Source organism: Scyliorhinus torazame, chromosome 4 (genome assembly GCF_047496885.1).
Source record: "Scyliorhinus torazame isolate Kashiwa2021f chromosome 4, sScyTor2.1, whole genome shotgun sequence".
NCBI lineage: Eukaryota > Metazoa > Chordata > Chondrichthyes > Carcharhiniformes > Scyliorhinidae > Scyliorhinus > Scyliorhinus torazame.
This window is the reverse complement of record NC_092710.1, coordinates 316,120,225-316,138,934: the sequence shown is the minus strand read 5'-3', so window position 1 is coordinate 316,138,934 and position 18,710 is coordinate 316,120,225. Positions and strand designations below refer to the sequence as shown.

At 46.3% G+C, this 18,710-nt stretch overlaps 1 protein-coding gene across 1 annotated transcript in view; it reads left to right on the top strand.

Annotated features, from left to right (window-relative positions):
- The window catches only part of rmdn2 (regulator of microtubule dynamics 2), a 244,687-nt gene that overhangs the window by 155,892 nt on the left and 70,085 nt on the right, over positions 1–18,710 (top strand). The window contains exon 5 of the mRNA XM_072500117.1: positions 8,101–8,176. Within this exon, the coding sequence (XP_072356218.1) occupies positions 8,101–8,176 (76 nt within the window). The remainder of the gene's footprint in view (positions 1–8,100; positions 8,177–18,710) is intronic.

Here is an 18,710-nt window from a genome sequence, read left to right as displayed (position 1 = left end):
ACCAATACTATCATGACAGATGCATCTGCGACGGGTAGATTGCCGAGGTCGAGGTCAAATACATTTTCCATCTTGTTGGTTCCCTCACAAACATTCAAAGCAGGAAGAGGTCATTCGGCCCCTCGGCACAACCTGGCACAGAAAGAGGGCAACATGCTGGAGGTGGAGGGACAAACGGCCTCACCTGAGGGCGAGGATGAGGAGTGGCCAGACCAGGAGGGGCTGGAGGATAAGCCTGGGGAGGACCCACTGGAGCAGGCGGAGGATAGAGGACAGGCACTCCATCCAGGGAGGCCCCCTCGCCCGTTTCAAGGTTTTGACCGGCAGCTCTTCTTCATCTTCCGTGAAGTCTGGGTGTATCCGCAGTGTGCACATCGGAGGAGGAGTAAGCCTGCAGCTCCTCGCCGCCTGTGGCCTTTGATGTCTTTGGCAGGCAAGCTCTGTGGGGATTGGAGCGGGAAGGCCCTCCCAACTCAACCGGTGTCACTGGCATCCTTGTGCCGCCCTGTTCTGCCCACTGACCTTGAGAGGCACCGGTGTCGGGGGGGGGGATAATTCAGGTGAGGTGGAGACCGCCATCATCTCCATGGTGGCAGACCCTGGGTCAGCGTCCAGCGCTCCTTCCTCCCGGACTGTGCCTGTAGGGCCCTGGGCATCTCTATGGGACAGAGCGGCAGCAGGAGCGAGCTCTAGAGGCCTCTGTGTCATCTGTGTCCGGTCCTGGCGCCTCCCAATTGTCCGCACCATGGTGTTGACGCCCTCAGTGATGCTTCTCACTGACTGGGCTCTGCAGTGCCCCAACAATGTCATGTCCACTTAGAACATAGAACGTAGAACAATACAGCGCAGTACAGGCCCTTCGGCCCACGATGTTGCACCGAAACAAAAGCCATCTAACCTACACTATGCCATTATCATCCATATGTTTATCCAATAAACTTTTAAATGCCCTCAATGTTGGCGAGTTCACTACTGTAGCAGGTAGGGCATTCCACGGCCTCACTACTCTTTGCGTAAAGAACCTACCTCTGACCTCTGTCCTATATCTATTACCCCTCAGTTTAAAGTTATGTCCCCTCGTGCCAGCCATATCCATCCGCGGGAGAAGGCTCTCACTGTCCACCCTATCCAACCCCCTGATCATTTTGTATGCCTCTATTAAGTCTCCTCTTAACCTTCTTCTCTCCAACGAAAACAACCACAAGTCCATCAGCCTTTCCTCATAAGATTTTCCCTCCATACCAGGCAACATCCTGGTAAATCTCCTCTGCACCCGCTCCAAAGCCTCCACGTCCTTCCTATAATGCGGTGACCAGAACTGTACGCAATACTCCAAATGCGGCCGTACCAGAGTTCTGTACAGCTGCAACATGACCTCCCGACTCCGGAACTCAATCCCTCTACCAATAAAGGCCAACACTCCATAGGCCTTCTTCACAACCCTATCAACCTGGGTGGCAACTTTCAGGGATCTATGTACATGGACACCTAGATCCCTCTGCTCATCCACACTTTAAAGAACTTTACCATTAGCCAAATATTCCGCATTCCTGTTATTCCTTCCAAAGTGAATCACCTCACACTTCTCTACATTAAACTCCATTTGCCACCCCTCAGCCCAGCTCTGCAGCTTATCTATATCCCTCTGTAACCTGCTACATCCTTCCACACTATCGACAACACCACCGACTTTAGTATCGTCTGCAAATTTACTCACCCACCCTTCTGCGCCTTCCTCTAGGTCATTGATAAAAATGACAAACAGCAACGGCCCCAGAACAGATCCTTGTGGTACTCCACTTGTGACTGTACTCCATTCTGAACATTTCCCATCAACCACCACCCTCTGTCTTCTTTCAGCTAGCCAATTTCTGATCCACATCTCTAAATCACCCTCAATCCCCAGCCTCCGTATTTTTTGCAATAGCCTACCGTGGGGAACCTTATCAAACGCTTTGCTGAAATCCATATACACCACATCAACTGCTCTACCCTCGTCTACCTGTTCAGTCACCTTCTCAAAGAACTCAATAAGGTTTGTGAGGCATGACCTACCCTTCACAAAGCCATGCTGACTATCCCTGATCATATTATTCCTATCTAGATGATTATAAATCTTGTCTCTTATAATCCCCTCCAAGACTTTACCCACTACAGACGTGAGGCTCACCGGTCTATAGTTGCCGGGGTTGTCTCTGCTCCCCTTTTTGAACAAAGGGACCACATTTGCTGTCCTCCAGTCCTCTGGCACTATTCCTGTAGCCAATGATGACATAAAAATCAAAGCCAAAGGTCCAGCAATCTCTTCCCTGGCCTCCCAGAGAATCCTAGGATAAATCCCATCAGGTCCCGGGGACTTATCTATTTTCAGCCTGTCCAGAATTGCCAACACCTCTTCCCTACGTACCTCAATGCCATCTATTCTATTAGCCTGGGGCTCAGCATTCTCCTCCACAACATTATCTTTTTCCTGAGTGAATACTGACGAAAAATATTCATTTAGTATCTCGCCTATCTCTTCAGACTCCACACACAATTTCCCATCCCTGTCCTTGACTGGTCCTACTCTTTCCCTAGTCATTTGCTTATTCCTGACATACCTATAGAAAGCTTTTGGGTTTTCCTTGATCCTTCCTGCCAAATACTTCTCATGTCCCCTCCTTGCTCGTCTTAGCTCTCTCTTTAGATCCTTCCTCGCTACCTTGTAACTATCTATCGCCCCAACCGAAACTTCACACTTCATCTTCACATAGGCCTCCTTCTTCCTCTTAACAAGAGATTCCACTTCCTTGGTAAACCACGGTTCCCTCGCTCGACGCCTTCCTCCCTGTCTGACCGGTACATACTTATCAAGAACACGCAGTAGCTGATCCTTGAACAAGCCCCACTTATCCAGTGTGCCCAACACTTGCAGCCTACTTCTCCACCTTATCCCCCCCAAGTCACGTCTAATGGCATCATAATTGCCCTTCCCCCAGCTATAACTCTTGCCCTGCGGTGTATACTTATCCCTTTCCATCATTAACGTAAACGTCACCGAATTGTGGTCACTGTCTCCAAAGTGCTCTCCTATCTCCAAATCCAACACCTGGCCTGGTTCATTACCCAAAACCAAATCCAACGTGGCCTCGCCTCTTGTTGGCCTGTCAACATATTGTTTCAGGAAACCCTCCTGCACACACTGTACAAAAAACGACCCATCTATTGTACTCGAACTATATCTTTTCCAGTCAATATTTGGAAAGTTAAAGTCTCCCATAATAACTACCCTGTTACTTTCGCTCATATCCAGAATCATCTTCGCCATCCTTTCCTCTACATCCCTAGAACTATTAGGAGGCCTATAAAAAACTCCTAACAGGGTGACCTCTCCTTTCCTGTTTCTAACTTCAGCCCATACTACCTCGGAAGAAGAGTCCCCATCTAGCATCCTCTCCGCCACCGTAATACTGCTCTTGACTAGCAGCGCCACACCTCCCCCTCTTTTGCCTCCTTCTCTGAGCTTACTAAAACACCTAAACCCCGGAACCTGCAACATCCATTCCTGTCCCTGCTCTATCCATGTCTCTGAAATGGCCAAAACATCGAAGTCCCAGGTACCAACCCATGCTGCCAGTTCCCCTACCTTGTTTTGTATACTCCTGGCATTGAAGTAGACACACTTCAAACCACCTACCTGAACACTGGCCCCCTCCTGCGACGTCAAATTTGTGCTCCTGACCTCTGTACTCTCATTCTCCCTTACCCTAAAACTACAATCCAGGTTCCCATGCCCCTGCTGCATTAGTTTAAACCCCCCCAAAGAGCACTAACAAATCTCCCCCCAGGATATTTGTGCCCCTCAGGTTCAGATGTAGACCATCCTGTCTGTAGAGGTCCCACCTTCCCCAGAAAGAGCCCCAGTTATCCAGAAATCTGAATCCCTCCCGCCTGCACCACCCCTCTAGCCACGTGTTTAAATGCTCTCTCTCCCTATTCCTCATCTCACTATCACGTGGCACGGGCAACAACCCAGAGATAACAACTCTGTTTGTTCTAGTTCTGAGCTTCCATCCTAGCTCCCTGAAAGCCTGCCTGACATCCTTGTCCCCTTTCCTACCTATGTCGTTAGTGCCAATGTGGACCACGACTTGGGGCTGCTCCCCCTCCCCCCTAAGGACCCGGAAAACACGATCCGAGACATCACGTACCCTTGCACCTGGGAGGCAACATACCAAACGTGAGTCTCTCACGCTCCCACAAAATCTCCTATCTGTGCCCCTGACTATAGAGTCCCCAATTACTAATGCTCTGCTCCTCTCCCCCCTTCCCTTCTGAGGAACAGGGACAGACTCCGTGCCAGAGGCCCGTACCCCATGGCTTACCCCTGGTAAGTCCCCCCCCCCCACAAGTATCCAAAGCGGTATACTTGTTTCTCAGGGGAACGACCGCAGGGGATCCCTGCACTGACTGCTTTTTCCCAGTCCCTCTTACAGTTACCCACCTATCTCCAATCTTTGGTGTAACTAATTCCCTGAAGCTGCTATCTATGACCCCTTCTGCCTCCCGAATGATCCGAAGTTCTTCCAACTCCAGCTCCAGTTCCCTAACTCGGTCTTGGAGGAGCTGGAGATGGCAGCACTTCCTGCAGGTAAAATCAGCAGGGACACTAACTGCATCCCTCACCTCAAACATCCTGCAGGAGGAACATTGCACTCCCTTCCCTGCCATTCCTCTTACTTTCTACCAAGATCTGGCTAACAACTAAATTAAATTTTTATAAAAAATAATAATAATATAATAAAATATGGTACTTACCTCAGACCAATGGGTTTTATTATTAGGTTAGAGGAGGAGGGCGGGTGGGAGACACTACACGTGTAGTGTCTCGGGTTTCCTCTCCACCAGAATTTATTGGTGAGGGTCTTCCCAGACGTCCGCGGGTCGACTTCCTGTTCCCGCCTAAAAAACTAATTTAAAAAAAAAAAGAAAAATTCTCAGCTTCTGCTGAAATTGACTAACCAGCCAGCTCCACTCCCGCCGAAATCGACTGGCCTGCCCCTGCAAAGACAAGTGCTTTTAAAGGTTGACTTACCTCCCAGCAGCCACTTCCGCAATGCTCCCGCTGAAACTGACTCACCAGCTGTTCTCACGCCGAAATCGACTGGCCTGCCCCTGCAAAGACAAGTGCTTTTAAAGGTTGACTTACCTCCCAGCAGCCACTTCCGCAATGCTCCTGCTGAAACTGACTCACCAGCTGTTCTCACGCCGAAATCGACTCAAACTTGCTTCTGGGATGCAGCCCTCAGCAAGTTTGACATGCTCTGCAGTGCCTCGGCAATGTCCACCTGCATCTGGGACACATCCCTCAGTGACATAGGAAATGATGTTGAGGACCTCAGCCATGGTCGACCATTCGTGACACTGACCTCGTGCTCCAGGCTTTCCACTGTGGTCGCCACCCTAACAGTGTTGGCCTCAGTGCCACACATTGCTGGCGCCATCACCTGCGCCCGTACTCTTTGGGGCTCATACAGCAGACTTCTGACTGCTGACGCCTTGGATATTCCTGCCTCTACCTGATGTGCATCAGCATCTGTGTGGTGCTCACCAGACTGTGCCCCAGAAGCCTGTTCACTAATGTCACCCACTGAGGTGTGTGGCTCTGTGCTGGTGAAAGGTGGGAGTGATAGCTGAGATGCGTCGATGGTGGTCTCAGAGGTGTTCCGTTGGGTGGCAGGGGGTAGGGGGCGACCTCTGATGGCCTGGTCCCATCAGGTGGAGATCCTGCGAGAGAATGGACATGTGGTCAAAGAGAGGTATGGATCATTTTGTCTCACATGAACAACTCATTTGAGACATCATCTGGGTGAAGGGTCAGTGGATTCTCACCTCTGCGGTGCAGGCCAACCTCGCTATCAATAACCGCTCTCTCCTCAGCCAACCCTGCAGCTCCAGGGCCCGCTCCTCACAGGGGGTGAGGACTCTGTTGTCCGGAACCCCGCCACTCACCTGGACCCTTTCCCACCTGTTGTGGGCCCTAAGGGCATCCAGACATAAGACATAGGAGCGGAGGTAAGGCCATTCGGCCCATCGAGTCCACTCCACCATTCAATCATGGCTGATTTCAACTCCATTTACCCGCTCTCTCTCCATTGCCCTCAATTCCTCGAGAAATCAAGAATTTATCAACTTCTGTCTTAAGACACTCAACATCCCGGCCTCCACCACCCTCTGTGGCAATGAATTCCACAGACCCACCACTCTCTGGCTGAAGAAATTTCTCCTCATCTCTGTTCTAAAGTGACTTTTATTCTAATGCTGTGCCCCCGGGTCCTAGTCTCCCCTGCTAATGGAAACAACTTCCCTACGTCCACCTTATCTAAGCCATTCATTATCTTGTAAGTTTCTATTAGATCTCCCCTCAACCTCCTAAACTCCAATGAATATAATCCCAGGATCCTCAGAAGTTCATCGTATGTTAGGCCTACCATTCCTGGGATCATCCGTGTGAATCTCCGCTGGACCCGCTCCAGTGCCAGTATGTCCTTCCTGAGGTGTGGGGCCCAAAATTGCTCACAGTATTCTAAATGGGGCCTAACTAGTGCTTCATAAAGCTTCAGAAGTACATCCCTGCTTTTATATTCCAAGCCTCTCGAAATAAATGACAACATTGCATTTGCTTTCTTAATTACGGACTCAACCTGCAAGTTTACCTTTAGAGAATCCTGGACTAGGACTCCCAAGTCCCTTTGCACTTCAGCATTATGAATTTTGTCACCGTTTAGAAAATAGTCCATGCCTCTATTCTTTTTTCCAAAGTGCAAGACCTCGCACTTGCCCACGTTGAACTTCATCAGCCATTTCTTGGACCACTCTCCTAAACTGTCTAAATCTTTCTGCAGCCTCCCCACCTCCTCAATACTACCTGCCCCTCCACCTATCTTTGTATCATTGACAAACTTAGCCAGAATGCCCCCAGTCCCGTCATCTAGATCGTTAATATATAAAGAGAACAGCTGTGGCACCACTCGTCACCGGTTGCCATTCCGAAAAAGAACCTTTTATCCCAACTCTTTGCCTTCTGCCTGACAGCCAATCGTCAATCCATGTTAGTACCTTGCCTCGAATACCATGGGCTCTTATTTTACTCAGCAGTCTCCCGTGAGACAGAAGAAAGTGAGCTGAATGTCTTCCCGTAGCGACAGTTGAAGGGATGCTGAATACACTCCCACTGCTACGTAGAAGGGATGCTGAATACACTCACACTGCTACAGTAGAAGGGATGCTGAATACACTCTCACTGCTACAGTAGAAGGATTGCTGAATATACTCTCACTGTTACAGTAGAAGTCGAGCTGAATACACTCTCACTGTTACTGAAGAAGGGATGCTGAATACACTCCCACTGCTACGTAGAAGGGATGCTGAATACACTCCTACTGCTGCAGTAGAAGGGATGCTGAATACACTCTCACTGTTACAGTAGAAGGGATGCTGAATACACTCTCACTGCTACAGTAGAAGGATTGCTGAATACACTCCTACTGCTGCAGTAGAAGGGATGCTGAATACACTCTCACTGTTACAGTAGAAGGGATACTGAATACACTCTCACTGCTACAGTAGAAGGGATGCTGAATACACTCTCACTGCTACAGTAGAAGTCGAGCTGAATACACTCTCACTGCTACAGTAGAAGGATTGCTGAATACACTCTCACTGCAACAGTAGAAGGATTGCTGAATACACTCTCACTGCTACAGTAGAAGTCGAGCTGAATACACTCTCACTGTATCAGTAGAAGGCATGCTGAATACACTCTCACTGCAACAGTAGAAGGATTGCTGAATACACTCCCAACTCAAATGATGGTTGATATGAATGGAATTTATCGTTGTTCAAAAAAGGAAACTTTCATTTATTGCTGATGATTTCCAGCGATATTAATGTAGTACCTGTGGGTAATCTATAGAAAATTTATGTCAGGTATTTGCATTAATTTGTGCACTTATAGTTAAGTTTTCTTCTTTCCTGTTCATTCTTCTCTTTATCAGGCCATCATAATATTGATAATGTTGTGCTTTCCAATAGCATGATTTTGCTTTTTGTTATTTTCAGGCTTGCGATTATTTGTGGGCATCTTTCTGAACATGGAAGTGTACAGGCTAAAATCAAGAATGGAGCTCTTTTCAAAGTAAGTTCGGTAGTTGTGTCAATTGACCATATTTTGCAATGATTTTGTGATAAATCAGAGACCTGTTATATTACGTTATTGCAATATCTTGTTACTCATTTGCTTACGTCCAGAATGGTCTGATGGTTGATGTTCAATAAAACTCTCAGTCTTCAAATTAAGCAAATGCTGTTTATTGATTAACAATTATAAATTAACTATGAATTTGTTCACTCTTCTACAACTATAACTGAAGATTAGTTTAATTCGATTAAGTGTATATAATGTTCATCTATACATGCTCACTAAGCCAAATCTCTAACACTTTGTTCACTAGTCACTCCTGTACGAAGAGACGGGAATCTACTCTGAGTGTTGCTTATATACATAGATCTGGTGCTGCCATCCAGTGGTTGTCTAGTACTTACTTACAGATGTTAACCCTTCACATACCAGCAGATATACAGATGACTACATCCCCTTTTTTTAAACACATTTTCTACGCTGTAGAGAAAATTGTATAACAAATAAGTATAAATCATGAGATGTATATCTGTACAATCATAAGTTGAATAATGACTTTACACAGTATAATAGTTATAAGTTCAGTCTGTTAGGTTCTCGTCACCTTCGTGCTAACCTTCTGAACTGACGAAGTGGTGAGTCTGAAACTTTGACAGTTTTATGCATGTCATCTGATTTTCTGGTATGCAGTAAATTTTCTTGAAACAGTGAGTCATTGAAGTTTAAGGTTGTTGAAGCCTAATTTTCTGCAAAGCACGTCTGTTGCGTTGGAAAATCGTGCCTTCTGCAGAGTTGACTATATAGGATCTTGGAGCTGCTTGCCTAATGATAGTAGCTGGAGCAGACCATCCTCCCTCAGGATTCTTGATTCTGACAAGATCGTCCTTTGTCAGTGGTTCTAATTGAGCTGTATGTTGGTAATAGTACAATCTTTGTTTTGAATGTTGTTCTCCATTTTCCTCAGAACAGGCAAATGATCTGGATTCGGCAGTCTGATCGCTAGTAAGGTAGTCCTGAGATCCCTGTTGAATAATATTTGAGCTGGCGAGAGTCCTGAAGATAGAGGAGTAGCTCTGTATGACAACAAAGCAAGATGGATATCTGACATTGAGTCATTTGCTTTACTTATCAACTGTTTGATTATGTGAACCCTTCTCTACCTTGCCATTGGATAGAGAATAATGAGGACTGGATGCCACATGCCTGAAGTTATATCTCTTTGAGAATTCAGACGATTTCAAACTTGCAAAACATGTCCCATTGTCCAGCATTACTGCTTCCGGAATTCCAAGTCTTGAGAATGTTTCTTTACACGCTTTGAATGCTGAATTCGATGTCAGGTCTGGAAGTTTCATAGCTTCTAGTAGTTAGAATAATAATCCATTATTAGAACGTAGTCTTGGCCAGTTGCGTGGAAGAGGTCGATCCCTACTTTTGGCCAAGGAGATGTGATCAGTTCGTGCTGTAGAAGTGTCTTCTTGCATTGCACAGGTTGGTGTCTTTGACAGGTTTCACAGGTTATTATCATGTCAGTGATCTCCCTGTTTATCCCCGGCCAGTAGACTGCCTGCCTTGCTCTTTTACATTTTTCGATACCGAGCTGTCCCTCGTGAATTTTCTCTGAAATGTCGGATTGAAGACTTTGTGGTATGACAATTTGCTCTTGTCTCAACATTAGACCATTAATTATTGTTAAATCTGATTGTATGTTGCGGTATTGAGGACAACGCCCCTTCGGCCACCCATGCTGTAGATGGTGTATTACCCTGTGGAGAGTTGCGTTCTTCTTTGTTTCTTGCTTTATTAATTGCAGTTTTTCATCTGATGCTGGAAGGTTCTCTGTGCATAGTTGAGCCTGAGCTTCTATATCTCTTATAAATTCCATCGATGTGCTCTCTGTTGCAATGGACCGTGATGACGTGTCTGGAGGGCAGCACGGTAGCACAAGTGGTTAGCACTGTGGCTTCACAGCACCAGGATCCCGGGTTCGAGTCCCCACTGGGTCACTGTCTGTGCGGAGTCTGCACGTTCTCCCCGTGTCTGCGTGGGTTTCCTCCAGGTGCTCCGGTTTCCTCCCACAGACCAAAGACGTGTAGGTTAGGTGGATTGGCCATGATAAACTGCCCTTAGTGGCCAAAAAGGTTAGGAGGGGTTATTAGGTTACGGGGATAGGGTGGAAGTGAGGGCTTAAGTGGGTTGGTGTAGACTTGATGGGCCGAATGGCCTCCTTCTGCATTGTATGTTCTATGCAGTTATTAGCTCTTTGCCAGGTGTTAAATTAAGTTGAAATCATACCTTCATAATTTCATCATTATATGCTGGAGTCTAGGTATCATGTCGCTTAGATACTTTTCAGTGATATGAACCAACGGCCTGTGATCTGTCTCCACAGTGAATGTTTGAAGTCCATAGGCGTAGTCAATGGAATTTGAGTAACGCCCTCCTGTCCGCCTTTTTCCACCCTCATTCACCATGCTCCGCTCCCCCCCATTGCATTGAGAGGTGGAATGAGCCTGGGAATGAGTCAGCACAGTCCCGCACAGTGCACCAAACACGTGTGTACAGTTCATGATCTTATTGTCTCTGTTTGTGGTCTGCCCGCTGCTCTTTGTTCTGATTCTTCCTTTCTTTTCCATCCCCGTCGCTTTCATGTTGTGGCTGTAAAAAAACAGCTCCTTCCCCTCAAATGTTACCCAGAGTTTGGCCGGGAATAACATCCCAAATTTCACATTACTTTTGTAGAGTGCTGATTTGGCCCTGTTGAATTCAACCCTTCTTTTGGCCAGGTCCGCCCCAATGTCCTGGTACACCCTTATGGTCTTCCCTTCCCACGTGATCGCTTTCGTCTGCCGGGCCCACTTTAGGATTTTTTCCCTGTCTTGGAACCTGTGCAGCTTCACGATAATCGCTCCGGACTGCTCCCCGGCTTTGGTCCTGGGTCAGAGCGACCTGTGCGCCCTGTCGATTTGTGGGGGGTTTGGAAACTTCTCCCTTCCCACTAGTTTGCCCAGCATTTGGGTGATGTAGCCTATTGGGCCTCTGTTTCTTCATCCCCTCTGGCAGACCCACTATTTTAACATTCTGCCGTCTGGACCTATTTTCCTGGTCCTCCACTTTCCCTCTTAGGCTCCCCTGGGTCGTTACCAGCCTTTTCTCCTCGGTTTCCTGAGTTACCATCCTGTCGCTCTGGTCCGAGGCAGCCCTCTCCAACTCCTGAATAGTTTTGTCCTGCACCTCCACCTTCCTTTCCAGGCCGTTGATGGTTCGCTGCATTTTTCTGTTGTCTCCGCCAGCATCTCCTTCATCATTGTGTGGAGCTCCGTCCTGAGTGCCTCCCTCATGGCGTTTATCTCCGTTTTTATCTCCTCCTTTACGGTGTTTATTTCCGTTTTCAGCACACTTCTCCATTTCTCCCCCTGTGGTGGTGAGGGGACGAGGGGCGGGATTGTCGCCGCGTCCTGTTCCTGCTCAGCTGCTCGGCTCGCCAGCTTTTCCGCTTCCTGATTCGCCTGAACCGCCGCCTCGCCCCGTGGGGTCGTCTGCCTTCGCTGCTGTTCCTTCTTACATCTCGCCGTCCCCTCAATTTACTATTTGGAGGCATATTTCTGTCTGTGCCTTCCTTTTAAAAACAATTTTTTTTAATAAAAAGGGATTTTTTTTTTTGAGAGGAACAAGGAAGGTTGAATTTAAAAATTCTTATTTTGTCCTTGTGATCCTCCCTGTGCTCCGACTTTCAGGCCGTTTCTGAGCGATCCCCACTCCTCCTCCACATGCAGCTCACTGGGACCAGTCTCTCCTTTTTTTTCCCTCTCCCTCTCCAGCTCCGTGGATCGGAGCTTTGGCGCCTGGGCAGGGCCGAATTCGCGGGGCCTAAGGAATTTTTTTTTTTTTTAAATTCCCCGGGAAAACCCCCCCAAAAAAGCCATGATTTTGTGGCTGTGCGGGAGTGTCTTTGCTGCGGCCGCTCCGTTCGCGATCGCCACTGGAAGTCTTCGTGCCTATTCCATCCTGAATTACGTCAGTGGATATTTTAGTTGCTCTTTTTGGATCGAAGAAACCGAGTATCGGTGCAGTCATAAGTTGTGTTTTTAGATCTTACCACTCCTTCTGATGACTGTGTCCATTCAAAACTAGTTGATTTTCTGATTAAATTTCTCAATGCAGTGGTTCTTGATGACAGGTTTGAAATAAATTTGCCAAGAAAATTGACAAAACCCAGAAACCTCAGAACAGCTTTCTCCACTCCTTCTGATGACTGTGTCCATTCAAAAGTAGTTGATTTTCTGATTAAATTTCTCAATGCAGTGGTTCTTGATGACAGGTTTGAAATAAATTTGCCAAGAAAATTGACAAAACCCAGTAACCTCAGAACAGCTTTCTTGTCTTCTGGAATTTTCATGTCTTATATTGCTGCTATCATTGTATCATCAGGTCTGACACCTGGAATTCCCAGGAATTTTAATGAAGATTGTGCAAATGTGCACTTTGCTTGATTCAGTTTGGGTCCAAATTTGTTGATTCGTTTCAATATTTTTAAAAAACGTTTGATGTGTTCTTCTGTTGGTTGTGGACCAAATAATGATGTTGTCAACGTACACCCTCACACCTTCAATTCATTCTGTCATTTGTTCCATGATCCTGTGGAATATCTCAGATGCTGATATTATCCCAAACGGCATACGGTTGAAGCAAAATCGTCCAAAGGGCACGTTGAAAGTACCTGATAGTCTGCTCGAGTCTTCGAGTTGCATTTGCCAAATCCCTGTGAAGCGTCTAACTTTGCGAAGATGCAAGCATTCGCCATCTCAACTTGTGATTTCTTCGCGCTTTGGTATGGGATAGTGTTCCCTTTGTATATTCTTATTGAGATCTTTAGGATCAATGCAGATGCGAAGATCTCCTGATGTTTTTTTAACGTAAACCAATGAGTTGACCCAGTCAGTCGGTTCTGTGACTCGCGATATAAGATCTTGGGATTGAAGTCGGTCAAGTTCTGGTTTTAACGTCTCTCGCAATGGAGCAGGAATTCTCCAAGGCAGATGAATAATTGGCTTGGCACCTTTCCTAAGTAAAATTTTATACTGAAATAGTAATGTGTCCATGCCTCTGAATACTTCAGGGTACTGTTGTAAGATTTGTTGGATTTCTTCATCCACACTTGGTATAACTTGAGTTGCTGTGTATATTCTTTGTACAAGCTGCAAGTCCTTGCATGCTTGTGCGCCTAACAATGAGGATTTTTCATGAGTTACGATCTCAAATCGTGGTGTCTTCTTTATTTGTTTGTTGGTGACTTTCAAATGGCATGATCCTGTTGAAGCGATCTGGTTGCCGTTGTAGTCCTTCAATCTACATGCAGCTGGAAGTATCTCAGATTCTCCTGGAATCTTACTGAGATCCAATCTTGACAGTAGATTTGCTGAAGCTCCTGTGTCAAGTTTAAACATAATGGAATGATTGTTAACTCGAACTACAGATTTCCATTCATTGTTAGTGTTGATTAGATGAAGATTGCTTGGCGTTGATTTACGTTCCTCACTTCTTTCTATGATTTCCCCGAAAGATGAATTTTCGAGTGAAAAATTGTCATCATCTGATGTTTTTTTCTCCACTGAATCCACACTCCGAACGTTAATGTTCCTGTATTTATGTTTAGGAGTTTGAAATTGGAATGAAGATCTACATTGTGATGCATAATGATTCAGTCTTCCACACTTTGAACATTGCTTACCATAAGCTGGATATTTCCTTTTTAAATGGGCGGTTCCACATCGGTAACACGTCATGACATCGTCTTTCTGACGCACGAGACACTTCCGCGCATGCGCAGACCGGTTTTCTTCCGTCTCGCATTTTCTGACGAAGTGCACATGTGCAGGGTTCGAGTGCACGCACGCAAGATGGCTGCCATCCGAAACGTGCTTGTCCATCGATTGCGACACCATTTTTACACACTCAGCCTCGTGGTGGATTTTCGCGCCTTTTTCACGGGTATAATATTCATTGTATTGGATTTTACTTTGTTCATGTGCTAAACATTTTTCTATGGCTGATTGTAACACAAGATTTTGTTGTCTTAATAGTCTCTCTTAAATTTTCAGCATTTATGCCGTACACAATTTTATCACGGATTAGCGAGTCATACAATGCTGCATAGTTACAAGATTGTGCTAGTAATTTTAAATCGGTGACAAAGCTTGTAAATGATTCCCCAGTTTTCTGCAATATTTTGTTGAATATGAATTTTCCAAAAATTTCATTCATTTGAATTTTGCAGTGGTCATCAAATTTACGTCGAATTTGCTTTTGTCCTGACCTTCAGAGTATAGATATGAATTATATATTTTAATTGCATGCTGTCCTGCCAGTAATAGAAGCAATGCAATTTTCCTAGCATCAGTAGTGAAAATTAAATCAGTAGATTCTATGTAGATTTGAAATTGTTGCTTGAACAATTTCCAATTCGAATTTAGACTACCGGTTGTCCTAATTAGACGTGGAGCTTGTGCATGGCCCATCAAGGTGGTTTTCTGCAAAGGATCCGATTGCTGCAAAGCTTCCCCAGTTGAATAGCTGCTACTAATTTTTTTTTTCCTGATTTTCCTAATCTATCCAGTTAGTATTTTCGAAGGCAAGACCTGGTACCATGTTATATTATGTCATTGTAATATCTTGATACTCATTTGCTTATGTCTAGAATGGTCTGATGATTGATGTTCAGTCTTCAAATTCGCACTTACTTACAGATGTTAACCCCTTACATACAGCTATACCGATCACTACTATTATTAAAGAGCACAATTCGTTTTACTGCACTGGGTGGGTGTGTAAGTCTATGATTGTGCCAGTATTGTAGCCCCTAAAACTGGGTTCTGTACTGTTGGAAACAACCTGTCCGGATAGAAAGTACAGCTTTCAAACAGGACTCGAAGATCGTTTTGACTTTCTGCCATAGTGTCAAATAGGTCATAGCAAATCAGAAACAACTCAGGCCAATTTAAAAAGAGCAACTTGTAAACTCACTCCCAGTGAGTTCTCCCAGTGAGCCAGAGAAGACACAGCCAGAGTGAGACAGCAGAGTGAGTTTGGGAATTTGAATCTAGGTGGGAATTCAAAGCTGGGTGGGGAGGAAGTGCTTTTTATCCCTGGTAAGTGACGGGTAAGTAGTTTTTCTGTTTCCTTTTTCTTTTCATTGGTATATTTATTTAATTTTTCTTCGTTGTTTTTTTTTTTGTTTTGGGAAAATTGTAGTTGTTGAAGTTATCCGAAGGTTTAAGACATGGCAGGAGATCTCAGACCCGTGTCATGCTCCTCGTGTGCGATGTGGGAGCTCAGGGACATGTCCACTGTCCCTGGCTCCTTCACGTGCAAGAAGTGTGTCCAGTTGCAGCTCCTGTTAGACCGCTTGACGGCTCTGGAGCTGCGGATGGACTCACTTTGGAGCATCCGCGATGCTGAGGACGTCGTGGATAGCACGTTTAGCGAGTTGGTCACACCGCAGGTGAAAGGTACTGAGGGAGATAGAAAATGGGTGACCAAAAGACAGAGCAAGAGTAGGAAGGCAGTGCAGGTGTCTCCTGCGGTCATTTCCCTGCAAAACAGATATATCGCTTTGGATACTGTTGAGGGAGTTGGCTCACCAGGGGAAGGCAGCAGCAGCCAGGTTTATGGCACCGTGGCTGGCTCTGCTGCGCAGAAGGGCAGGAAGAAGAATGGCAGGGCTATAGTGATAGGGGACTCAATCATAAGGGGAATAGACAGGCGGTTCTGCGGACACAATCAAGACTCCAGGATGGTATGTTGCCTCCCTGGTGCAAGGGTCAAGGATGTCTCGGAGCTGCTGCAGGACATTCTTGGGGGGGGGGGGGGGGGGGGAGGGTGAACAGCCAGCTGTCCTGGTGCACATAGGCACCAATGATATAGGGATAAAACGGGACACGGTCCTACAAGCTGAATTCAGGTCCATTATCTGGACCACTGGGAGCTCTTCCGGGGCAGGTGTGACCTGTATAAGAAGGACGGGTTGCATTTAAACCGGAGAGGCATAAATATCCTGGCCGCGAGGTTTGCTAGTGTCACACGGGAGGGTTTAAACTAGTATGGCAGGGGGGTGGGCACGGGAGCAATAGGTCAGAAGGTGAGAGCATTGAGGGAGAACTAGGGAATAGGGACAGTGTGGCTCTGAGGCAGAGCAGACGGGGAGAAGTTGCTGAACACAGTGGGTCTGGTGGCCTGAAGTGCATATGTTTTAATGCAAGGAGCATTACGGGTAAGGCAGGTGAACTTAGAGCTTGGATTACTACTTGGAACTATGATGTTGTTGCCATTACAGAGACCTGGTTGAGGGAAGGGCAGGATTGGCAGCTAAACGTTCCAGGATTTAGATGTTTCAGGCGGGATAGAGGGGGATGTAAAAGGGGAGGTGGAGTTGCGCTACTTGTTCGGGAGAATATCACAGCTATACTGCGAGAGGACACCTCAGAGGGCAGTGAGGCTATATGGGTAGAGATCAGGAATAAGAAGGGTGCAGTCACAATTTTGGGGGTATACTACAGGCCTCCCAACAGCCAGCGGGAGATAGAGGAGCAGATAGGTAGACAGATTTTGGAAAAGAGTAAAAACAACAGGGTTGTGGTGATGGGAGACTTCAACTTCCCCAATATTGACTGGGACTCACTTAGTGCCAGGGGCTTAGACGGGGCGGAGTTTGTAAGGAGCATCCAGGAGGGCTTCTTAAAACAATATGTAAACAGTCCAACTAGGGAAGGGGCGGTACTGGACCTGGTATTGGGGAATGAGCCCGGCCAGGTGGTAGATGTTTCAGTAGGGGAGCATTTCGGTAACAGTGACCACAATTCAGTAAGTTTTAAAGTACTGGTGGACAAGGATAAGAGTGGTCCGAGGATGAATGTGCTAAATTGGGGGAAGGCTAATTATAACAATATTAGGCGGGAGCTGAAGAACATAATTGGGGGCGGATGTTTGAGGGCAAATCAACATCTGACATGTGGGAGGCTTTCAAGTGTCAGTTGAAAGGAATACAGGACCGGCATGTTCCTGTGAGGAAGAAAGATAAATACGGCAATTTTCGGGAACCTTGGATGACGAGTGATATTGTAGGCCTCGTCAAAAAGAAAAAGGAGGCATTTGTCAGGGCTAAAAGGCTGGGAACAGACGAAGCCTGTGTGGCATATAAGGAAAGTAGGAAGGAACTTAAGCAAGGAGTCAGGAGGGCTAGAAGGGGTCACGAAAAGTCATTAGCAAATAGGGTTAAGGAAAATCCCAAGGCTTTTTACACGTACATAAAAAGCAAGAGGGTAGCCAGGGAAAGGGTTGGCCCACTGAAGGATAGGCAAGTGAATCTATGTGTGGAGCCAGAGGAAATGGGCGAGGTACTAAATGAATACTTTACATCAGTATTCACCAAAGAGAAGGAATTGGTAGATGTTGAGTCTGGAGAAGGGGGTGTAGATAGCCTGGGTCACATTGTGATCCAAAAAGACGAGGTGTTGGGTGTCTTAAAAAATATTAAGGTAGCTAAGTCCCCAGGGCCTGATGGGATCTACCCCAGAATACTGAAGGAGGCTGGAGAGGAAATTGCTGAGGCCTTGACAGAAATCTTTGGATCCTCGCTGTCTTCAGGGGATGTCCCGGAGGACTGGAGAATAGCCAATGTTGTTCCTCTCTTTAAGAAGGGTAGCAAGGATAATCCCGGGAACTACAGGCCGGTGAGCCTTACGTCAGTGGTAGGGAAATTACTGGAGAGAATTCTTAGAGACAGGATCTACTCCCATTTGGAAGCAAATGGACGTATTAGTGAGAGGCAGCACGGTTTTGTGAAGGGGAGGTCGTGTCTCACTAACTTGATAGAGTTTTTCGAGGAGGTCACTAAGATGATTGATGCAGGTAGGGCAGTAGATGTTGTCTATATGGACTTCAGTAAGGCCTTTGACAAGGTCCCTCATGGTAGACTAGTACAAAAGGTGAAGTCACACGGGATCAGGGGTGAACTGGCAAGGTGGATACAGAACTGGCTAGGCCATAAAAGGCAGAGGGTAGCAATGGAGGGATGCTTTTCTAATTGGAGGGCTGTGACCAGTGGTGTTCCACAGGGATCAGTGCTGGGACCTTTGCTCTTTGTAGTATATATAAATGATTTGGAGGAAAATGTAACTGGTCTGATTAGTAAGTTTGCAGACGACACAAAGGTTGGTGGAATTGCGGATAGCGATGAGGACTGTCTGAGGATACAGCAGGATTTAGATTGTCTGGAGACTTGGGCGGAGAGATGGCAGATGGAGTTTAATCCGGACAAATGTGAGGTAATGCATTTTGGAAGGTCTAATGCAGGTAGGGAATATACAGTGAATGGTAGAACCCTCAAGAGTATTGAAAGTCAAAGAGATCTAGGAGTACAGATCCACAGGTCATTGAAAGGGGCAACATAGGTGGAGAAGGTAGTCAAGAAGGCATACGGCATGCTTGCCTTCATTGGCCGGGGCATTGAGTATAAGAATTGGCAAGTCATGTT